This window comes from Solanum pennellii, chromosome 12 (genome assembly GCF_001406875.1).
Source record: "Solanum pennellii chromosome 12, SPENNV200".
NCBI lineage: Eukaryota > Viridiplantae > Streptophyta > Magnoliopsida > Solanales > Solanaceae > Solanum > Solanum pennellii.
Window position 1 is genome coordinate 82,488,543 of NC_028648.1, and position 23,040 is coordinate 82,511,582.

Genomic DNA, 23,040 nt, shown 5'->3' on the forward strand with positions numbered 1-23,040 from the left:
TAGTCCTCGCCTTCATACCTTCCTATATAAGATCATATCATATTAAAATTGTGTCATGTTTTGTCTAATAACCTTTCCGGTTTGTCGTTGGCTGTCTATATGCATCTTGTGTACAGTTTATAACCATATATAGTCAAACATCACACGAGTGAAGAAGAATTCAAATCTTCAACTACTAAATAATTTGATTTTCATGTTAGAGATGTAATGTGAACATACAGTGAAATAACTATAAATGAAGCTTAAGTTCATGCAATTTGTATTGCATCAACAACTTATATTAGTAAACATCTAAACCAAAAAAAAGAAAAAGAAAAAAAATAGAATGGGTGTAATCACTTGTGAAACAAACACAATTTCCTCAATTCCACCAGCAAAATTGTTTAAAGCTTCTGTTCTTGATGCTGACATTCTAATCCCTAAAATCCTTCCACAAGCTATCAAGAATGTTGAAATCCTCCATGGTGATGGTGGTGTTGGCATTATCAAGTTGATCACCTTCGGCCATTGGTAAAATAAATAAATATATATATACATTATATCTAAGTTAATTCGTATCGATTTTCATAAATGAATAGATTGGTGTAGTCATAGTATTTCCATTAGTGTGTCTTTTAATTTCTTGTATGAATATGTCTAGTATGGTTTCCACGACTCTACCACTCAGTCAATTTTGTTCTGTTCGCGTATCTAGTTATACTACTATGGTTGGTTAACTAATAAAACTTGTGTTGATTTGGTGTGAGAAAGCTTTTCTACCATTAGGGTACTATATCGTATATTGTATCGAGGTTTTTCCTCAAGTTTATATTACTAGTGTATGAACACGTGTTTTGCATGTGTATCCTGTAATCAATGAGTATTTGAGTTATGAGAATGATGAATGTTGATGTTAGTTCATATCATCAAAAGTTTATAAGCCATCAATTTTCCAAACAAGACTTTTCTTCATTGTGTGCTTAGACAAAACCAAACTAATGTACATTCAGAAAGGCATATGAAATTCCATCATATTCAACATGATATACTTTGATAGACCTATTAGCATAATCGCGCTTTTCGTGTCGAAAACACTCACTTTTGATTGAGAAGAAGTTTGTCAATACATACTACAAGTCAATGCAGTTTATTTGTGATGCCAATCACAAATATTTCTAATATACTACCTGATATGGAGTTAGTCAGCAAAGTTGCTTGATACCTAATGGAATAACTATAAATCGTGCAATGTCATTTGATCAGCATCAGATTCAACCGCCATATCGTTGTTTTAACAACTCTGGAGGCTCTTCTTCCATGATTCCAGAACCAGTTGTTGACAAGTACTCACGTATTGTAGTTCTACGGTCACCAAGGAAGGTATGATCAAGAAAGTTGTCGTAGGCTAGATTACCAAGATTTTGAGCTGCCAGGACACTACAAAATCACAATGTTCAAGCAGGTATGAAATCCAAATGATCACAGGACTAAGAGATTTGAGGAAACAAGTTTCGGAAATGAATATTGTTTACACAAATAAGTACTCAATGGAACTGACCAATGACGGAGATAGACACGACAAGGGAATATATCATCTCGCCATATCTTGTCAATATTGTACCGTCCATACCGCTGGAAGAAGATCTCTTTATCACCTAATGGTAAAATAGAAGATATGAAACAGTAACATACACACAGAAAGGTAACATATGATACATGAAACAACATGAACTTAAGAAAGAAGCATACAAAGAAAAACAAAAGAATGAATCATCAGTTGTTTCATTTTCGGTTGAAGTTTTTCCCATTTTCTTATTGTTAGTGTTATAGCTAGAAAATCAGGCTGTTATAGTGAAACATTGCTATAATGAGGTTTTACTGTATTACTCGCTATCTTTCCAAGTGATAGAAAAATTACCTTCGCATCTATTTTTCAGATATTCCTCATCACTATAACGGGCACAAATAACCTGCATTAAGAGATAACGCAAATATGGATCAGGAAGACAAATTATTGGTTCACCAGAGGTACAAAAGGCTGGGCAGTCTCAGGGTGCTTACAGCTGGATTGACGTAAAACAAATCATTTAGTGTTTCCGGGATTACCTAAACACAGAAAAAATTCTGATATTAGTTACATGAATTGAAGTTACATTTAATTTTATACAGTTAGAGAAAGGCAAGAGAAGGAAGGATTATCGAAGGTCTTACAGCTAAAAACCGAAACTCGTGCTCTCTTTCAATAAATGCTGGAATCTGACCTTTACAGAGAAGAAGTTAGAGATCAGAAGTAATCATGTCAAGATCTCAACTTAAAATGGACAATTATTTTTATTAAGTAGGTAACCAACTTAAAATGGATAATTCGTAAGACGTTACCTCTGATCTCTGAATCTCAAAGATAGTAACTATAAGAGTTTCCCCTTCACAGGGCTCCACGCTCAAGCTTGATATTTCCTAGAAATAGAGAAACATTCCACGCAATCGAAGTCAGTCCTAAACAAATATTTGAGAGCAATTCAAAAGGCAGCAATAGTTTATTCACAATGGTGGTTTCCTGATACCTTAAATGCACAATACTGAAAATCAAGTTAATCTAACTCTTTCATTTCAAAGAGGTTTATAAAGATTTTCAATAAAATGACAACCAGGAGCTGACACTTCTCATTTAAACAGAGAGTTGAGTTGACCATGCTTTCGTTTTTATTTTTGATAAATACGGAGATCGAACCAACTTGCACGTATCTCGACAAATCCACATGGTACCTGATATCTCTCTCCAATACAAGTGTCGGTAACTCTATCCACCACGACATAGACAAGAGATCACCTAACTTTTCCTAATTTCACATGGTCTGCTAGACTTATACCATTCTCTCAGTTTCATCTTTCTCTCCTTCTGAATTTACCAAAGAATTGATCCTCCTTCCCGATTCCAAAAAAGGTGACTTAAAACGACCTCTATAATTCCAGTCTGTTTCACCTTTCCAATGCCGGTAAGTTTCTACTGATAAGTAGTTACATAAAGCCAACAAAAGTTAGTAACTTTACAGAGGTTGTGATTGAGCAATTTCGTTTAATCATAATTTTCTTTCATCTTTCTAATATCCAATTAGTATATCAAGAGTCAAGCATGCAGAACCATTTTGTTGCTTTGTTTCCTTTATTCTCTGCACCTTCTTAGAAAACCAAACAATATTAAAATATGCATTTTTAGTAAATGTAAGGCACCTTGGTTTCAGGTTTAGCTATTCCACGCTCGAAGAAAATAGGTGCCACGTGAGCAAACACTCTCCGAAATCCACTCAATTTCGCCACTCTGAAGTTGATCAGATCCGGAAATGTACTCCGAGCACTCCTCTCTGTTCTACCAACAACAACACAAGATCAAAACAACATCAAAATGACAGATTATACCACTACTCGCTTGCTTTGCACTTACAAGTTAATTTCACTAAGCATGAACCATATTAATTCCCAAAGTAATCCTCACTTTACCCTTCTCAAGAGTCAATTTGACTAATCTTCAAAGCTTAAATAGATTAGATCAATTCAATTGTACGAAAAAGTACTATAAATTACAATTTTCTCATATCAATGCTGTCCTAACAAATTCAATCTTAAAACTGGCCAAAAGTTCATGCAGTTTGATCTCCATAAATGAAACATAGCAAGTATTTTCGGACGGAAGGATTAAAAATTAAGATATTTAAAAAGTACACAATAAGAATAGAGTATAAATTTCAGTTCTGTTATATTCTCCAAAATCAAAAAAATGATATATAGTTGAACTTTGACCTGAGAGGAGAGAACCGAAGCCGCAAATGGTGATAAGTCCATCGGATGATACAATTCGATCAAAATCAGATTCATCGGCAAGTTCCAACGGGAATTTCAGCTCGTCGCCATCGACGGGGAAATCAGCTGCGCCGGCGGAAGGCATGGTGAATTTTCGCGGGAAAAAGTAATCTCTCCGGCGAGATAAAGAGAAGCGGAGTGAACGAGGATGACGAGTGGCGGAGGCGACATAAGTAGGTCGTGAGCGAGTGTAGACACGCGCGTACGGCAGCGATAGAGGACCTACCGATACAGAAGGAGTAGAATGAGTGGTCATGTGTATCACGTGGATGTTGTGAAAAAGATGACTCGGTTTCTTTTTATATCTTCAAAATGTGGTTAAAATGCATAATAAAGTAGGTATTATTTCAACATCTTTTGGACCCGTTCGGACATGATTTGAAATTACGTTGATTGGAAGTCGAAATTCTATTTGTATACAATGTTTTAAGGTGTCACATTAATAAATGTAGAACTTATGTAAATTCATCATATTAGTTTAGAAGTTTATTACTTAAATATATTCTAATTTACAATATTATATATCTTATCAAATTTTGGTGTGTGGAGATAAATCTTGATACATGTATATGAGTCAAAAAAAATTATGTGTAATTTATTATATATACATTGTATTCAAATGGATTTACATGTATATGAAATATATAACAAATCTTGCACGCCTCTTTTTTATCTCTTTTAACACTCTCCTATGTAAATCGGTATCAAAAATACATGTGAATTTAGATACACAAGTGTATATATAGTGTGATTCACATGTAGCTGAGATACACAACGAATTTCGCTTGTCTCCCTTCCTATCTCGCTCACCTTTCTCTCTCTATTTTTGTGTATTTGGTAACACAAACATATGTATCTTAAAGTTTTTTTCTTAATATATGATAGAAACTCTTAATTAATCGTATGTAATATTTTGAAAATATAGATAATGATATTAGGGATGTATGATAAAGAAATATATTTCAAATCACGTATAGTTATTGTGAATTCATTCAACATTTATATCTTTAATTGGGCCTACAAAAGATTGGGCAATGTAGAATAGCCCAATTACATTCAAGAGGAGAAAGGAAAATCTAAAGGGAAAATTATATATAATAGCAAATCAATAACCTAAAATAAATGGAGTAGCTACGGTTTGATTTAGTTGTGCTTCATAGCAAACGTTTGCAAAAAATTGTCAGGCGCCTCTCTCCCAAATATCTCGCTCGCCACTCTCCTCCAATCTCTCGCTCGCTTCCTCACTTTTTATACAAACACAAGTGTATAAAAATTATTTTCAATTGTATAAAACAGAGAAAAATTGTATAAATACATATATTTTTGTTCCCCTCTCTCCCCTCTTCAGATCTCGCTCTCCACTCTCCCAAATCTCGCTCGCCATCTTCGCCTTTCTCACTTATACAAACAGAAGCGAAATCTATAAATTGTGTTTCTGTTTGTATAAAGCGTGAGAAAATTATAAATACACATGCAAGTACATGTATTTTCGTCCTATACACTTATAATTATACAGTAAAAATACTCCCCTGCCCAGTTTCTTTTGCCTTTCTCTCTTTCTCGTTTTATACAATTTTTAAATTGTATCTAATTTCTCTCTTTCTCGTTTTATACAATTCGATCAATTATATATTTCTTGTCAAGTCTCTTTTGTCTTTCTCTCTTTCTCATTCTATACAAATTCAAATTGTATATAATCGTTCTATACACTTATAATAATACAATTCATTTTATACACTTCGTTTTATACAATTTGCTTCAACTGTATATATATAGCGAATTATACAGTTTCTATGTTTGCTATGGAGCGCAATTATGCAAACTTTGCTATAGCATACAAATATGACTTTTTTATTTGCTATATGTGAAAGTTGCCCAAATCTAAATAGAAATATTAAAGTATAAAGTATTTTTAGAGTCGAAAATTAGTATATATCAAACTTATATGAATATAACCATTAGTTAGATTTTGCTAAATACGATTTATAAGTCACACTAATTGAATTCGACTCATCCAACAAATGTGATTGATAAGTTGCATTAGAGATATGTGATTTATAAGTCATATATGATATATACAATTATAAATTACACAATTTATAAATTACACGTGATAGAATGCGATATAAATAAATAATATAGCTTGTGGTTGACATTTTCTTTAATCTAAATAATGATTTTAAGCACTGTCATTTAATAACGAAATACTATAGTCACTAGATAGAAATAAACAACAAATAAATCCCAAAAAAAAAAAGAGGTTAAAAAGTAGTAAATTAGTGGAGTAAATAAATGACAATTAATCAAAAAAATTGAAAAATTCCAACTATTAAGTATTGGTAAACCTGAATTCAATCCTAACCAAATAAACAAACAAATTATTTCCCACAAATTACTTAACAGAATGAACTGATAATTCTCTTATTTCATATCTCTGCATATTATAAATACATACCATATTTATAAATTACGAGTTTAATTTTTGCATAGTGGCAGAGCCCAGGGGAACACAAAAATTCGTTAAATATCCCCATATGCTCTGCTTTGAATTATTGAAGAAAAAAAAAACTATCCATTCTTTATATTAAAATATCTCAAAAAAAATAAATTTTAAAATGGCGGAGGCCGGTAAAAAGAAAATAGTAATTGCTGGAATTGCTTCAATTCTTCTAGTTGCTTGTGTTGTTGGTGCTGCCGTTACGTTTACAAAAAAAAATGATAATTCAACCTCTAACGGAGGTGAAATTTCGAGCTCTAGCAAATCAGTACAAGCCATGTGTCAACCTACTCAATATAAAGAAACATGTGAAAAATCACTTGGATCAACTAAAAATACAACCGATCCAAAAGAGTTGATTAAAACCGCATTTGATAATACTTTGACCGAAATTTCAAATTCAATTAAAAATTCAGCTCCATTTAAAGAAGCTGCAAATGATCCAAGGACTAAGAATGCTTTAAAAGTTTGTGATGAAGTTCTTGACCGTTCGATCGAAGAGATCAAGAGATCATTTTCAAAAATTGATAGTAATGACCTTAATAAATTGATTAAAGAGTATATCTATGATGTTAGGTCATGGCTTAGCTCTGCTGTTACATTGGAAGAGACTTGTATAGATGCATTCGCTAACACGACTGGTGATACTGGTGAGAAAATGAAGAATATCTTGAAGACTGCTAGCGAGTTGTCAAGTGTTGCACTTGATATTGTTAGTAGTTTTGAGGAACAAATGGCTGGGTTGCAAGGCCTAGGCATCACTAACAGACGATTGTTGGTCGCTGAAGCAGGTAACGTTAAGCTAGATTTTTTTTAAAAAGAATGAAAATGGAGGGTTCTTGTTAGGTAGAGTTGGGTGTGAGTCATTATAATTAGCTAGTGTGAGCCTTTCTACACGGGTGGACACGTGGTTTTAGCCTTCTAGACGCTTAAAAGAAAGGTTGAAATAAAAAATTATACTAATTAAAAAATAAAAGTTAATGGAGGGTGCTTTTGAATCAGAGTTGGGTGTGGGGTCCCTATAGTTGCCTACGGTGAACTTGTTTACATGGTTGAACACTCGGTTCTACTCTTCTACCTTAAAAAATTTAAGAAAAAGAAAAATGGACCATCTTAGGTCGTCTAAGGAAAATGGACCATCTATGAGAGAGGTCGTCTTCTCTCAGGCTAGTGGTGTTCTAATTCTAGTTGACTCTCATGATTAACTTCCTTTTTTTTCCGGCTCGACTCACTCATCTACACTTTGAGTCACACGACATATAACCGAAAGAGACTTTTATGTGATTCATGTCTTTCTATTTCTATGACCAAAATATTTTATTGACTAAGAGTCTTAAACAATTGAACTTATGAAATTTAAATTCTGAATCTGTCTTTGCAGGAAACCGAAGGCTTCTCCAAATTGCAACCCTCAAGCCCAATGTTGTGGTGGCTCAAGATGGTAGTGGACAACATAAATCAATCAATGAGGCTCTTAAAACAGTGCCCCCAAACAATGCTCAACCCTATGTCATCTTCATCAAGGCTGGTATTTACAATGAAAATATCGAAGTTGCCAATACAATGACCAATGTTGTTTTCATTGGTGAAGGCTCAAACAAGACCAAAATTACTAGCAACAAAAATTATCTTGATGGTCTCCCAATCTTTCAAACTGCCACTGTTTGTAAGTATTTATCATTTATGTATAACCAAACATCAATCACTTTTTCATTTTTTGATTTTTTTTTAGATCTCGAGCCTATATTAACTCAAAAGTTAGCTCATGATGTAACAATCGCTTAAGACTATATAAGCACAAGTCGAATTAGTAAAAATTGTACATGTCAGGATCCATTTTGGAAAAAAAAATAGTGTTTGAAAATTCATTGAAACAATGTCCTGGATTTCGCACTTAAATAAGTGAGGAATCCAAATTACTGTCATGGATGGATTCAAAAAATAGATATTTCCGTTTTAGGACGGTGATAAAGAGGTTTAATTGAATCTCTTCGTCTAAAAGATACAACTGGAAGAATATGACACCTGAGTCTAACTCAATCCCAAGATTTAGCTCATGAAGGGAGGACACCTCAACTAAAGCATGAACATTTCTAAATGGACCCCAGGTGAATAATAAATTTGGAAATGACACCTGGGCGTAACTCAACCCCAAAAGCTAACTCTTGAGGAGTGTTTGTCCAAGTCCATATAAGAGACTAAATTCTCATCTCTTTATCGATATGGGATATTTTAACGACAACAACCTAGCATTCTTTTTGAATCCTTTGATATAAATTTTTGACTACGCCACTGCATACAATTTTTTGTAGCCATCTCAGGACAAGGATTCGTGGCTAAGGACATTGCATTCGAGAACTCAGCAGGGCCTTTGAAAAAAGAAGCCGTTGCACTACGTGTCTCAGCTGAAATGACAGCATTCCAGAACTGTCAAATTGATGGTTACCAATCAACGCTTATGACTCATATTGGAAGACAATTCTATCGCGATTGTACCATCTCAGGAACAATTGATTTCATCTTTGGAGATGCGGTGGCTGTGTTGCAGAACTGTAAGATAATCGCGAGGAAACCTGAGGAAATGCAGACACAGGCTATCACAATCGCGGCTCAGGGAAGGATGGAGCCATCTGGAACAGGTTAGTGATGTATCTAAGTTCAATGAATTAAATAAACTTCATCGAAAAATTACAATTGTACAAGTATGATAAAAGTAGTATTACTTACAAGTGTAATAAAAGAAGTAGCACTACTTACTATATGACACAATTGTAAGAGTTTGTTGCGATGTGTAGGGGCATATATCATTTTCCTTAAGAGGTGTCACATGATACTGCTTCGCTCAAACTAAATATATATATTTTATATAGATAATGCGAAAAATGAAATTTCGGATATGAATCTAGATAATGAGGCCTTCCATCGTAGTGATATGCTTCTTACCATGTGACTAGGAGGTCACGAGTTCGAGGGGAAATGTATAGTGTAGGCTATCAATCTAATCTACTCTAGTAGCTTTTGGCTTGGATCATGTATATGTGTTTAAGAAATCTACTATATAAATATTAAATTTTGGACCTAGTTAACTCAAACGTTCAATGAGTTTAAAATGTTTTCCTATGTCCATAAAGTTCAAATCTTGTATCAATCGAGTTCAAGTCATAGGTAAAAGTCTCATTGGAAAACACATCATAAATTGTATAAAATAGACACAATGTGATCCATTTTTTCTTAGACATTGTGAAAACTGGGAGCTTAGTGCACTTTGATGTCATTTGTAACCCTTCTAAAAAGGGGCAATTTTTTTTTTTTATAGTTTACAAGTTGAATCATCTGGTTAGAAAATTTGATTCTGTCACTACTACTCAAACAGGTATAATTATCATACAAAACTGCACGATCACAGCTGAGCCAGCTTTGGTTGCCATCAACCCACCACGCAACAAGGCATTCCTCGGACGACCAGCGAAAATGTACTCAAGGACCATAGTGATGCAATCTCAAATTGATGGATTCATTGAACCTGAAGGATGGACTCCATTTGCTGGTACCTTTGGACTTGAGACTTTATATTTTGTTGAGTATCAAAATAGGGGTCCAGGTGCAAATACTGATAAAAGAGTAACTTGGAAGAATTACATTAAGAACCCTCCACAAGATGTTATTGCTAAATTTGCTCCAGGAGTTGTACTTAAAGGTGGTGATAATACTGATGGATGGGTTACAAAAACTGGTGTCCCATATGAACCAGCGATGATGAAGATGTAAATAAGTTTGTATATCTTCAATAAATAATAAAAAAAAAATATTTATCTTCATTTTTGAAGTTCTTGTTGTGTTATCTTACATCTGTGATTACTTCTTGGACATGTACAATGAAAAAAAATTGTATTTTTTTTGGAGTATTGCTTTAAAGTGGTTTCATATTTGAATCTTTAACTATGTTTTGTTAAACACATAAGTTATAAATATACTTATATTCTGTTAAGCGAAACTTTCAAAGCATGTTTGATTTGAAGAAAAAAACTTTTAAAGATAGAAGTGTGTATATTTGATATACAATTTCAAAGATATTTTTGTATGTGTATATATATGAATAAATTTCAAAATAAATACCAAACAATGCACGAGGTGCAAATGCTGAAGATACTATAGGATGGTTTGACACTCCTCACCAACTTTCTTTCTTTTGCCTCTATGCAAGAAAATTATCGTGGCGTTTAAGAGGAAAGTCTCACTTACATACTGTATTATTATCGACCATACAATAATATCACTACAAAATTAGAGTATGTAAATAATTTTTAAAACAAGTTTATAACAACATACTCAGAATAATCTCGTAAAAATGGAATTCGAAGAAACTCAAATATAGAAAAACCTTACCACTACTTTTGGGCCAATGACATGATCCAATAAACTTCAAATGGGCTTTCTTTTGGCCCATCTCATTTCTTCAACATAAAGCCCACATACATATATACCTTGGAGCGGGAAAAACTTCACTCCAAAAGTTTGAAACGCAGCTAAACGACGCCGCACAGTAGTTTTGCTATAAACTCCTTTTCCCCAAAAATTAGGGCTTTCAATTTTGATTCAACAATTCACATTTTGTTGAATTTTGAGTTTTTTTTGGGTTTGTGTAATGAATGGTGAGTTTTGTACTCATAGAAGATGAATAACAGTCGAGAAGAAGCGAATCGCTCCGGCACAGACGAGGAAAACGGGAAGTTTCATACAGTTCAGCCACTTCGGGATTTGGAATCGAATTGGGGTGTTGATTTAGCCAAAAATCTTGAGGATTATTTGCTCAAAATTTGCTCGGGTGAAATCACTAGTGAAAATTATGATGATGGGCATCACCTATCTGTGAATTTTGCTGAAGGTAGGTAAATTTTTCAGCTTTGTGTGTACATTCTCCTTCACCTTGTACAATAATCACGTTTCACTTACTTTTGGGTAGCAGAAATAAGATGTCGTTGGGTTATAGATTTTGAAGTTGGAACTTGAAAATTTGAATTGTTAAAGTTGTGATTTTTGGAACATGAATTCTACCTGGAAATGTTTGTTTGTGAGTGGAAGTGAGATGTCTCCCAAAAACTGGTCTTGTAGAATATATTTAGACATAGAATTTGATCAGAAAAATGTTTTTTTTCTTGTAAAATAATTTTCCCCATGCCAGGTAATTTTTGATGTTTCGAAAAGTTGATTTTGGGTTTGTGTGGTTTGAAAAGGGTATACTTGTAATTCTTTTGATGAGACGTTATTTGGATGTGTAGCTGCTTTGCTGCTTCAGGGGTCAGTTCAGGTGTACAGCAGGAAGGTGGAGTATCTGTATTCTCTTGTAGTTCATGCTTTGGAGTTCATCACCAAGAAGAGGTTTTTTTTTCAGCTTTTGCTGTTTATTTTTGTTTATTCCTTGAGATTTGTAATGGCGTCTCTGGTTGGAGATAAAGTCTAATTATTTGCATAATTAGAGGCTAGGTTACAATTTATTCAACTTTCTCTTGTTCTGTAAATGGATGAAACAATGTTCTGTCTTAGTTATATCTGTTTGTCTTCAACATGTATTATCACGTCAGTAGCTATACATCACAGGCCGTTCACCTGTGATGTACAAGGGTTTGAATATGTGTTTTTCCAGGAAATGACTTCTAAAGCTCCTTTCTTTTCTCGGAAAGCTGTTGATCTTTTTTTTACTCTTGGTTTCTCTCTAAATTTGTTCAGTGCACTAGCCTGTGAAGATGGTTTTGATGTAATTTTGGTCCTCTAGGGAAATGCTGCTGCTAATTAAGTAACTTCTGCAACTTAACATTGGATGAAAGCTTGTATATAAAGGTTGTTAAATGTTGAACTTTGTTGATTGAGTTTTTATCCATTATCAAGCAGTTCTTTGTACAATCTGACCCTGCTTGTCTTTGTCTTCACCTAGTTAAATGGTGTGAATAGTATTCTGGTAATGACAGTTAGAGCTTTTGGATATTGATACTAATTGTTTCTAAGATAGCTACCATTTCCTACTCTGGTGTATGTTGTACTGGAATACCGACTGGGAGATAATCCTTTGGAAAATGTTGTATTGATAGGTGTCAACAATGACATATAGATGTTGACAATGTCATAGAACCACACCACATACTTTTGGTCTAGTTGTGGCTTATTTCTCTTAGGTATTGATCAGAAGTTCATAATTTTTCTACAGACCAGGTTAGTAAAGCCACAAGTAAACAACAATAACATTAAGTACATCCCAGTTCCAGTTTAGTTGGATCAACTATACGAATCCTCCATATCCATACCCATTTCATCCCACTATTCAATAATTTTTGATCAGACAAATAATGGATTCTAGGCTTTGTATATTTCCTACATGATATTCAAATTTCTAGACAAACTAAGGAGGCTCATTACAAACACCAGCCATAGTGTATGTAATAGCCTCTCTCATGAGACTTTGAGGAGCATGGAAATTATGATAATGAAACTTCACACACACCCAATCACCCACTCACTGCTGAAGACACCAACTAAAGATTATAATTTTTTTTGAAGCTTTTCTTCTGCTTGTAAACTTTAGTTATCTAAGCATGGACCATGGAGAGCTAGGGCTTTTACACAGTCAATGATTTCTGATCGACCAAGTTATTTTGTAGAGAGGCTGTTATTCTTTTTCTTTCTGTGAAGAAAGTGGATTGGTCTTGTCATAGCAGTGTTATGGCTAAGGTCAGTAATGTCTACTTCAAGTAATAATGTTATCCCTTGGTCCATTAGAATGAATGAGAGTGTAGAGTGTAGAGTATGGTGCTCTGGTTCACTCTTTCTTCCTTCTTTTGACTTTGTACCAGAGTTAAGTGAGTCTAGTGTGTGCTGCACACACTTGCGCCTTGACAATTTCTGCCTTTGAAGGTGCTGTGTTTTCTGTAGGTGAAGGGAGGAATATTATTGAAAAGAGTCTTGTTATTAGAATATTCTTAAACATATGTTGTTTAGAATAAGGTTAAGCAAGTTACACTCTCTGAGTACTGATTATTCCCAATTTAGAAGTTTTTTTTTCTCATTTTATCCGGGAAAATGAATCTTCTCATGAACATTATATAAGACATGGGATTCTTATTTATGTAGCTACTTATAAAAAGATTTTTTTTTAATGTTGCGTAACTTGATGCTAAAGATTTGTTCATCAGCTAAAAGACTCACATACTTGATTTAAATAGGGAACTGATTCTGTACTTTAAGAGGCCTAGGAGAACAAAAATCCATTTTTTATTTCGCATGTTCTGAATTCTCTAGGAATTTCAACATTTTGACAAAGTTCAAGAAATACTCTTGAGTAAAAGTAACCATGGGTCATTTTGGGAAGTTAGAGTTTCTCAACCTTCCTGATTTGGAGAAGATTGCATTTTCCTTCTTGAGATCATGCTGATTGCTTCTCAACTTTCCTGATCTGGAGAAGATTGCATTTTCCTGCTTGAGACCATGACGATAGGTTCACAAGTATTACGTCAGCAAGAAAAATTCTGGTGGGGCATCCAAGGCAGCAGCTATATGTAATGTAAAAAATGGCAGCGTACTGCTTTTGTTTTGGATTTCTATCATGGTGATTATTGACCCAAAGTAAAATCTGATGAGATACATCTCCATTTCTAACTTTTACTCTTTACATTTCCTTATGTTCTTAACTTAAAAAATATGTTTGGCTAACTTTTTTGCATAAATACTTTTGGGACAAACAAGGAATATATTATTATTTCGCTTTTGGAAAAAGTAATTCACGTTAGTGTTAGAAATATTTATTTTTTGAAAGAAACAAGGATTTGGGTGGAGTGGTAAGTACTACTTCATCCTTAACCATCATCCTTAACCAGAGGTCTCGGATTCGAGTCCCCTTGGGTATGGAGTCGTCTTTGTTAGGGAGCGCTTTACCCACCCCCAATGTGGGACTTCACGGTGGAAATTCGGCTTTAGTCGAACTCCAATGTGGGTGTCGGACACCAAATGGGAAATCAAAAAAAAAAAAGATTTAGTTTTAGGCACTCCGCCAAACACATGAGTGTATGTACATAAATGTTTTTGAGCTTACATCGTAGCTTCTGCTATAAAACGTATGGAAATGCTTGGTGTTCCCGTTGTTGCTTTTCCCACTCGGTTTAAAGCTCATAAGTGTCTACAATAACATACCTAGTGGAATTCCGCGAGTGGGATATGGGGAGGGTTGAGTGGATGCAAACATTACCACTATCTCGTGGTTATAGTGAGATTGTTTCTAAAATACCCTCGACTCAAGTGTAGTAAATCAAAGCACAAAGAGTTAGAAAACACGGGCAAAAATATGGAACTAACAAGGTAAGTAGTGCAAATCCTACTAGAAAGGAACAAGAACAACAAAATAGTTTGACATTTGAAACACAATAAACACCAGACTGTGATAGAAACCAAAAGCATAAAGTTCATAAGTGTCTATTTAGCTGAAGGACAAATTATAGACAAAATGGTTTTTCCACTTGAGTTTCCTTGTTAATATTGATAGTGCAGTCTTGTAATCATCCTTTATAAGTTAATTTAATAGCGTATGACCAACATTCCATTTTAAAAAATCCAATTGATCTGATATATTATACCATGTTTGGCATGGAAATGCCTCATGTTTAGAGATGGGAAAAAGCATCAAATGCACCCTAAAGATGTCTTGGCAAGTCAAATACACACTTCAACTAATCAAGCGACCTAATTCACTCCTAACCTTGTTCAATATTGTAAAGAAATGAATTTTGGGACTTACTCAACCCTAAAAGCTAGCTCATAGGTTGAGGGTTGTCCAAGTTCATATAAGGAGACCATTTGCTCATCCCTTTCCCGATGTGGAACTCTTTAACACTTCCTAACGCGCTTAGACCTTGTTAACGGGAGCATGGACAATATAACATGGCGGCCCAACATTGGTGAACAAAGAGTCTAGCTATGATACCTTGTAAAGAAATATGAGGCTTAACTCAATTGCAAAAGTTAGCTCATAGGGTGAGGATTGTTCAAGTCCACATAAGTAAACCATTTGTTCATCCTTTCTCCAATGTGAGACTTATTAATATATGTGATAATATTACCACCTTAGAAGGTGACATGATAGAGAAAGTGCATTCACCTCCCTTAAAGTGCGTGAGAAGAAAAAAAAGAATCGTAAGATGACAAAATTGCACACGCGACACTCTTTTATTGGTCATTATATAACTAAGTATTCTTAATCTTCTTCTTAATATATAGTAATTTCTAACATATTAATTATATTAGGTTCTCTTTCTTATTTATTCTTTTTATTTGGGGGCCCACTTTCTTTAAAGTTTTCCCTTTTCCTCCCTTTTGATTTCTTCTGCCGCCGTTCATCGGCAGCATCTCCAACCCTCTCCCTTGAAACTTCAAAAGAGGAACTTTAAGGAAGAATTTGGTAGGAATGGAGAAGATGAAGACTTCCATCAGAAATTGCATGATTTCTCTCCATAACGTTCATGATTTTTCTGCTCAAGCTCATCGGAGAACCCACCGGGAAAATTCATCAAGGTACACAACGACTCCTACTGAAACCTCGAGATATCCGTGCTTAAAATCCATGATTTTTTTGTCTAAACTTATTGAAAATCCATCAGAGAAGACGATTACTCTCTCTGTCTGCTCTATTCTCGCCATAGCACCTCCTACAGCCACAAAAATGCCATTCAGTAGCAAGCCACCAATGTCAATTTGATTATACAAAGAATATCAATGAAATGCTTGATTTTCATCTGTAATTTTCCAGATTTTTGAAGAATTTTAGCTGTCGTACAGATCTGAAGATTTCTATGTACTTCACACGCAACAATGGCATTACCCCCGCCTATTGACGCTCCACCGCCAACAACCTCTATAGTCCAGCTGTCTTACTGTTCTTTGTTTTTCTCTTCAGATTTGTTTTTTCCTTCAATCTATCAATGATGGAGATGAAAGAAGAAGGGATTTGAAAGAGGGAAATATGCTATGGTGGAGGAGGAAGTAAAAAAGTGTTTTGAATAAAAAGAAAATATTAAGGGAAATAGGTAATGAAAAATTGAAAATGATATTATACACACGTAAAATCTAAGATTGTCTTAGGAGGGTGGTAATAATATCACATCGCACAAGGTTAGGGGTGTATTAGGTCACCTGTTTAGTTGAAGTGTGTATTCAACATATCCGGTCAACTTTAGGGTGCATTTGATGTCCTCTCCTGTTAGAGATTAAGGCCTTCTTGGACATACACATACATATAAAGTTGAGGTTTGAAGAAATATTTATGCTCGTCAAAATACCTCTTGATATCTTCTTCTAAAATCTAAAAAACTTGAAGTTGTTGATACTTTATCCTTTTAGGTCTGTTGTATTATAGAAAGCGGTTAATTGCCACTCGAGCTTCATACTAATCCTGAAAGGCAGTGCCTTCTTGTAAAATTATGTTTTCTAAATTTTCAGTAGCTTTTTTAACTATGTACAATTTGAAAGCCCACCTGAGTTTCGAGGCCAAGCTACCGTGAAGAAGATGATGATCAACATCTTCACCTGTCTCCTTGCATAAGTAACACCAACTGATACAAACAACCTTCCTTTTCCTAAGGTTATCCGTCGTCAAAATCACCCATCTAGCAACTTACAACTACATGTTGCTTTACCAACTATATTTATTGGCTGGTACTAGCTTCTTAAAAACAAAGCCTATGGGCATTTTGATGCTTACTCTAAGGCGTCACGCAAGCAAGACAAACTTGCCACCATGGGTTTCACCTAGCTTTGGGGCTTAGGAACGCATCAAGGGAGCCTTTAACATCACTGTTTCAACCATTTCTTCCAATATAATACATAAGTTGTTCTTCACTTGAGCTTTCTACTGATGATCTTCTGTTTGCTCGTTCTGATGAAGGGCAGTGAGTAATTCATATTAAGTGGCTGTTGCAACTTTTTTTCATTGCTATCAATTTTGTAGTACACCAAATATGCTAATTCAGTTCTTGTTATTGTAAGTATCATAACCCCAAAATGTGATATATTGAGATTTTCCATTTCCTGTTAAATCAGTGAATCAGATCTACCAGCAAGTGGATCAGCCCAAGCAGATGAAAACGGTTTGCCGGCTGCCAACCATGAAGAGGATGATCCATTCTGGGTTTCAGAGGAAATCCCAGGTAGCATCATCATTACTTGTCTGTTATTTTAGCAAGTGCCCGGACTTCAAACAGCATGATTTATATTGTTCTTTTTGCAGTTGAACCAAAGAATATGTTGGATGATACGGTATGCAGGGATACATTCACCCAGTTTGTGAAGGCCCCTGCAAATCTGGTTGTGCTCGAGGGTGACTGCCTGGATGTTACTGGAGATGCTGGAGAACTGGAGTCTTACTTGGTATGTTAGTGTCTATTTATGTGCAGTTACATTATGTTTCTGTTATTTTGATTTGTTTCTATTATTACTTGCAGCTAGCCACATGTGATCTTTATCGAGATTTTATTCTATTGGACGCACGTGATTCAGTAACAGTGGATGGTTTTCTGGATAGTGAGAATATAGCTGAAAAGGGGCTGAACAATAGTTCAAAGGGCAGTTCCCTAAAATCCAAATACCACAAAAGCTTTTCCTCTCCCACAGGACTTTCTGGGGGAGTTGGCAATAAATCTTCAGCGCGAAAGAACCAGGATGCTAATTTGTATCAGTCTCCGAGGGGTCATGAGTTTGATCCAGGCAATTTAAATAATGATCCATTCTCATCTGATATACCTGATAACATTGATTTTGCACATGGATATTCAGAACCTAGAGATTTAGATGACTCAGATGATGAAGACCCATGGAAACCCTTGAACCCTCATGAACCAGGCAATTTGAAAGTAAAATCGTACAGAAAAGGTATCTTAAGCTTCCTTCTCTTTGTTTCCTTCTGTATCCAAGCACTTTATTCTCTAACGAGGTTTTTTCATACTTTCAAGCAGTTAAATCTAATAGAAGGCAGGGTGTGGTATCCAGTAAACTTGCATCTTTGGCCGCAGAATTTCCTCTTGCAAGATTACATGGTCCCATTAATACCGACCTCAACGAGATGTGGGAGAGGAAATGTTGTGCTAAGCAAGTCGACTCACAGTCTCCACCACTATTTGAGAAGGTTAAAATTATTGATAGTTTATTTGTACCTAACTTTTTATGCCTGAATATTTCATTGTATGAAGTTTCTGTTTGCAGCTCCGGGAATCACTTCTTCATGGGGTGAACATTGACTATGATGATTTCTGTACCCCAAATGAAAAGAATGAAGACAATGACTACGATAGTGCTGATCACGATTTTGGGCCTCCTGATTTTGACATGCCAGAAAATGCAGACATGAACAGCCATGCTACTCCACATGATGAAAAGGTTAGTACTCTAGATAAGGATGTTTCTCAATACAGTAAAGATCATGTTTCTCTGAAGCTAGCTCAATCTGGCACTATCGAGTTAAAGTTGCTAACTATATTTTATTTTTGCAGCATGATAATTGTGGTCCACTTTTTGATAGTGAAGCTCATGAAGATCTGAATGGTCAAGAAAACCTTGAAGATCTTTGTCGCTCCCACTTGGTAAGAATAAAATTCATCATCTTCATAAAATAATGGATTGTAATTTGTATGTATGGGTCTTGATAGTTTATTCATTTTCCCCTTAATGGCATGAGAAGGGGTTCACTAACATGACTCTAGACATTCTTATCCGTTACTTAAATTTTGTTGAATCTTCTGTGATTGTCTTGGTGACCTTCTTTCTATTGTAGGATGCTCTTCTTGCTAACCTTGCTGAAACTGAGAAGCAGACTGAATTGGCTGCTCGGGTTTCAACGTGGAAACAGAGAATTGACCAGAACTTGGAGGAACAAGTGTGTTTGCATTTTCTAAGATCTCCTTTATTTGTCCTATTTTTCTCTGTCCAGTTCAGATATTTTATCCCTCTAGTGTTTTTCCCCAGGAATCACATCCACCCTTTGACATTCATGAATATGGGGCAAGGGTTTTGAACAAGTTATCCCTGGAAGAAAATGATAAAAGCACCATGTCCTTTTCTGATGTTGTCAAGGGTTCGGAGAAGCATGACATTGCTCGAACATTTTCTGCGCTTCTGCAATTGGTAAAACCCTCTTTCAACATTAACTTAAGCGACATTATAGTTATCTACCTTTGAAGATAGAAGTAATATGTTCCTTTTTTTGCTTTTGAAATTTTATCCTATGCCTGAGGCCATTAATAAGAAATGTTCACCTTTTTTCTTTCGCTTTGTTAAAAAAAAATTGTAGGTAAACAATGGAGACGTTGCTTTACAAAGAGGTGAGGTAGGCGAGTCCACTTGTTACACAGCTGCAAATCCCTTCTCTGTTCAGCTCCTTAGGCATGGCAATGATAGGGAGGAAATGCAGTTCCAATCAACAAAAAAGAGAGCAGAATCTCCAATGCACAATCAGAACAGTAGAAAGGAAAAGAACAAAGGTAAAGCCGTTCATGCTGCTGTTGATTCATCACCTCCAGGACCCGATTCAGATAGCAGATTACCCCTGAAGCTGGGAAAGGTTAATGGGACAAGATGCACACCTGATAGCAAGAAAAGAAGGAAGTCCAGAATAGCGTTAGCATCGGATGTGCCTACTGCATTGTAGTAAGTCAGAAGATTCACCCCACCATTGTAATTCACATCGCAAACCAATAACCCGTTGGGTAGCATCTATTTCTTGCTTAACTTATTAGGCCTTAGTGTTATACTTAGCAAGGAAGATGTAACAATATTTGTCATATTCTCTTCATTTGTCTTTGTAGACAAACATGTTCATTAGAGTTACTTGATGTATGGGCTGGTTGGATATAGTAGGCAACCTGTGGATCTTGTCGAGATGCATGCAAACTCGAATGATATACCTGTGGATTTTGTCGAGATGCATGCAAACTTGTATGATATACCTGTGGATTTTGTCGAGATGCATGCAAACTGGTCTGAATATTATGTTGTTATCAAATGCTAGTAATGTTTGAAGTCCATATTTGTTTGTTGGAGCTACTACATCAAACCAGTAAAATGTGATTGTCTTGCTATTATATGCAAGACATTGACATGGGATGGTGATATTGATGAATGGTAAAGCCGAATACACACTTAAGACTTATCGGGCGATTCGATTTATCTGATTAGTACACTGTTAGAAATGTTATTACGAAACTCATATGGTGGAGATGATGACAGGAATAAAAGTGGGACACCTCGTCGATCATGGTTGTGGTAGAGTGTAGTCACATTGTGGAGTCACTTTCTTCTATCCTTGACAACGGTTTTAGGTTCTAGTCTGTTTGAGTATGGAGTCACTCTCGTTAAGGAGAACTTTACCCTCAATGTGAAACTTTCCAATATGAATTCAAATTTGATCAGACTTCGATAAGAGTACTAAAAACTGAGGGAGAAACAAAGGAACAATGTGGCACACCACTTTATCTCTTGATATTTCTTATCTCATAGAACTCTTTTTATTTTGACCACATATTTGCTTTTGATTAGCCTTAAACGTGACTACTCTATAGTAAAAGTGAAGCAAATAGCTTGGAAAATTCTGTCCAACCTTCCCTAGCTACCTATGACAGGATGATAATTTTATTGCTATGAATTATTTGAAATGTTTTTTATTTCATATGTCAATTTGAAACTTTTTTTTATGACAAGAGACCCCAGAATTAATATCTTTTGAATGCGCACAAGGTAAATTTCATCTATGTAATAGCTTGTAAATTATACAAAGAAAAATGAACTAAAGTCTAAACAAATCCCATAAAATAAACTCGATAAAAAATCATGCAAAAGTTTCAAACCCGAGACCCCTTGTTCGAGCATCCTTACGGCAGTCAAATTGAACTTTGTAAAGTAATTATTTCTTGTTATTTTGATGTAATATTTTCATTGGTATATTCTCGTCTATATCAAATATAATTAATTTCTAAAATATAAGTATTGAATTTGAGCAAAATTTATTAGGTTCCGTTAGATCCATAGCCATTATTGTAGCTCCGGGCCTAATATGTATAAATACATTTATGTCATGTCATATTCATTGAGTTAGGCGTAAACATAAAGTTTTAGCCTATGTGAAATATATTCAAGACATTGACATGGGATGGTGATATTGATAAATGGTAAAGTCGAATACACACTCAAACTAATCGGGTGATTCGATGTATCTGATTAGTACACCTGTTGAATTGTTATTATGAAACTCAAATGGTAGAGATGGTGACGGGAATAAAAGTGGGACACCTCATTAGTTATGGTTGTGGTGGAGGGATAAATATTCTTTCAACCTTAACTAAGAGGTCTTAGGTTCGAATATGTCGGAGTATGAAATCACTTTTTTAAAGGTGTACTTTACCCTCGATATAAAATTTTTCGACATAAATTTAAATTTAGTCAAACTTCGATATAAATAATAAACACCGAAGGAGAAACCAAAAGGAAAAAATGTGGGACACCTCTTTTATCTCTTGATGTTTCTTATCTCAAAGAACTCTTTTTATTATGACCACATATTTGCTTTTGATGAGACTTAAATGTGACTCCAGCTCTATAATAAAAGTGAAGCAAATAGCTTGGAAAATTCTGCCAATTTTTCCCAACCTATGTCAACTAAATTCACGAACTCAAATTCTTTGATTAAGAATTCGTATTTATTATTCATCATAAAAGATTTTTTCTTCATTTGATATTCGATATTTTTATTAAAATTTTAAATAATTTAAATATACGTCTTATAAAACCTTTTACAGGGAAAAAAAATCAATTTATAACAATTTTCTGCGTATAAAAAACTCTTCTGTCCTATCACATTATTAGTTCACAAAAGAATTAATGTATTTTCCACAAAAAGAATTATCTTGTCTTTCAATAATATCAATTCCAGTCCCTCCAGGTGTCAATTACTTTCCATCTAACTATACGTGCCAAATTAATGCTCACAGTTCCTTTTAAATGTTTTTTCGATTCGATATTCGATATTTATATTAGAATACGATAATATTGAATTTGAATTATATAAGACTCCATTCATAATGAAAATATTCTCTATCAAGAATTTTCTTATACTAAAAGTTTGAACTCGAAATCTCTAATTAAAGAATAAGCGACCTCATTCGCGATAAAATCTATTCTTATTCAATATTTCTAAGAACATATTTCAATTTTTTTTTTAATTAATTGTATTGCTCGAGTTATTTGAAATACTGTTTTTTTCTTTCAAAAATACTTCCCATCAAAAAAAAAAAAAAAAACTTCTTCATTCTCAGAACTTATTTCTAAATGAAAGTATACCGATCAACTTAAACTATTTACACAATATAGCATAATATATGGTATTATATGAAATTATAACAGAGAAAACACTATATTATTTCAATTTTGTATAATAGTATATAAAAATTCAATCTGAATTTTTTTATGACAAGAGACCCACAATTATTATTTTTAGGATGCGTACAAGATAAATTTCACCCATTGTAATAGCTCATAAATTATAAAAAAAAATTAAAATCTAAACAAATCCCGTGAAATAAACTCGATAAAAATCATGCAAAAGTTTCGAACCCGTGACCCCCTGTTCAACCATCCATACGGGTAGTAAAATTGAATTTTTGCATAATTTTTTCTTATTTTTTGAT

The 23,040-nt window shown here is 34.6% G+C and overlaps 3 protein-coding genes across 3 annotated transcripts; 2 read left to right on the forward strand and 1 right to left on the reverse strand.

Annotated features, from left to right (window-relative positions):
- Positions 1-927: 927 nt before the first annotated feature.
- On the reverse strand, positions 928-4,127 carry LOC107005448. The gene is made up of 8 exons (XM_015204047.1): positions 3,778-4,127; positions 3,211-3,341; positions 2,359-2,436; positions 2,191-2,235; positions 2,041-2,085; positions 1,898-1,949; positions 1,538-1,634; positions 928-1,416 (listed from the first exon to the last, which is right to left on the reverse strand). The coding sequence occupies exons 1-8, from the start codon at positions 4,091-4,093 to the stop codon at positions 1,251-1,253; spliced, it is 930 nt and encodes a 309-aa protein (XP_015059533.1). The 5' UTR covers positions 4,094-4,127; the 3' UTR covers positions 928-1,250.
- A 2,182-nt stretch (positions 4,128-6,309) lies between these two features.
- LOC107005861 (pectinesterase-like) lies at positions 6,310-10,266 on the forward strand. Its single transcript, XM_015204514.2, has 4 exons — positions 6,310-7,125; positions 7,716-8,000; positions 8,647-8,973; positions 9,708-10,266. Exons 1-4 carry the CDS (start codon positions 6,453-6,455, stop codon positions 10,100-10,102), a joined length of 1,680 nt encoding a protein of 559 aa, XP_015060000.1. The 5' UTR covers positions 6,310-6,452; the 3' UTR covers positions 10,103-10,266.
- Positions 10,267-10,852: 586 nt separating this feature from the next.
- On the forward strand, positions 10,853-20,363 carry LOC107005178 (condensin-2 complex subunit H2). Its single transcript, XM_015203702.2, has 11 exons — positions 10,853-11,219; positions 11,614-11,713; positions 17,411-17,517; positions 17,598-17,737; positions 17,812-18,238; positions 18,322-18,491; positions 18,569-18,742; positions 18,856-18,945; positions 19,137-19,238; positions 19,328-19,486; positions 19,653-20,363. Exons 1-11 carry the CDS (start codon positions 11,009-11,011, stop codon positions 20,007-20,009), a joined length of 2,037 nt encoding a protein of 678 aa, XP_015059188.1. The 5' UTR covers positions 10,853-11,008; the 3' UTR covers positions 20,010-20,363.
- The last annotated feature ends 2,677 nt before the right edge of the window (positions 20,364-23,040 follow it).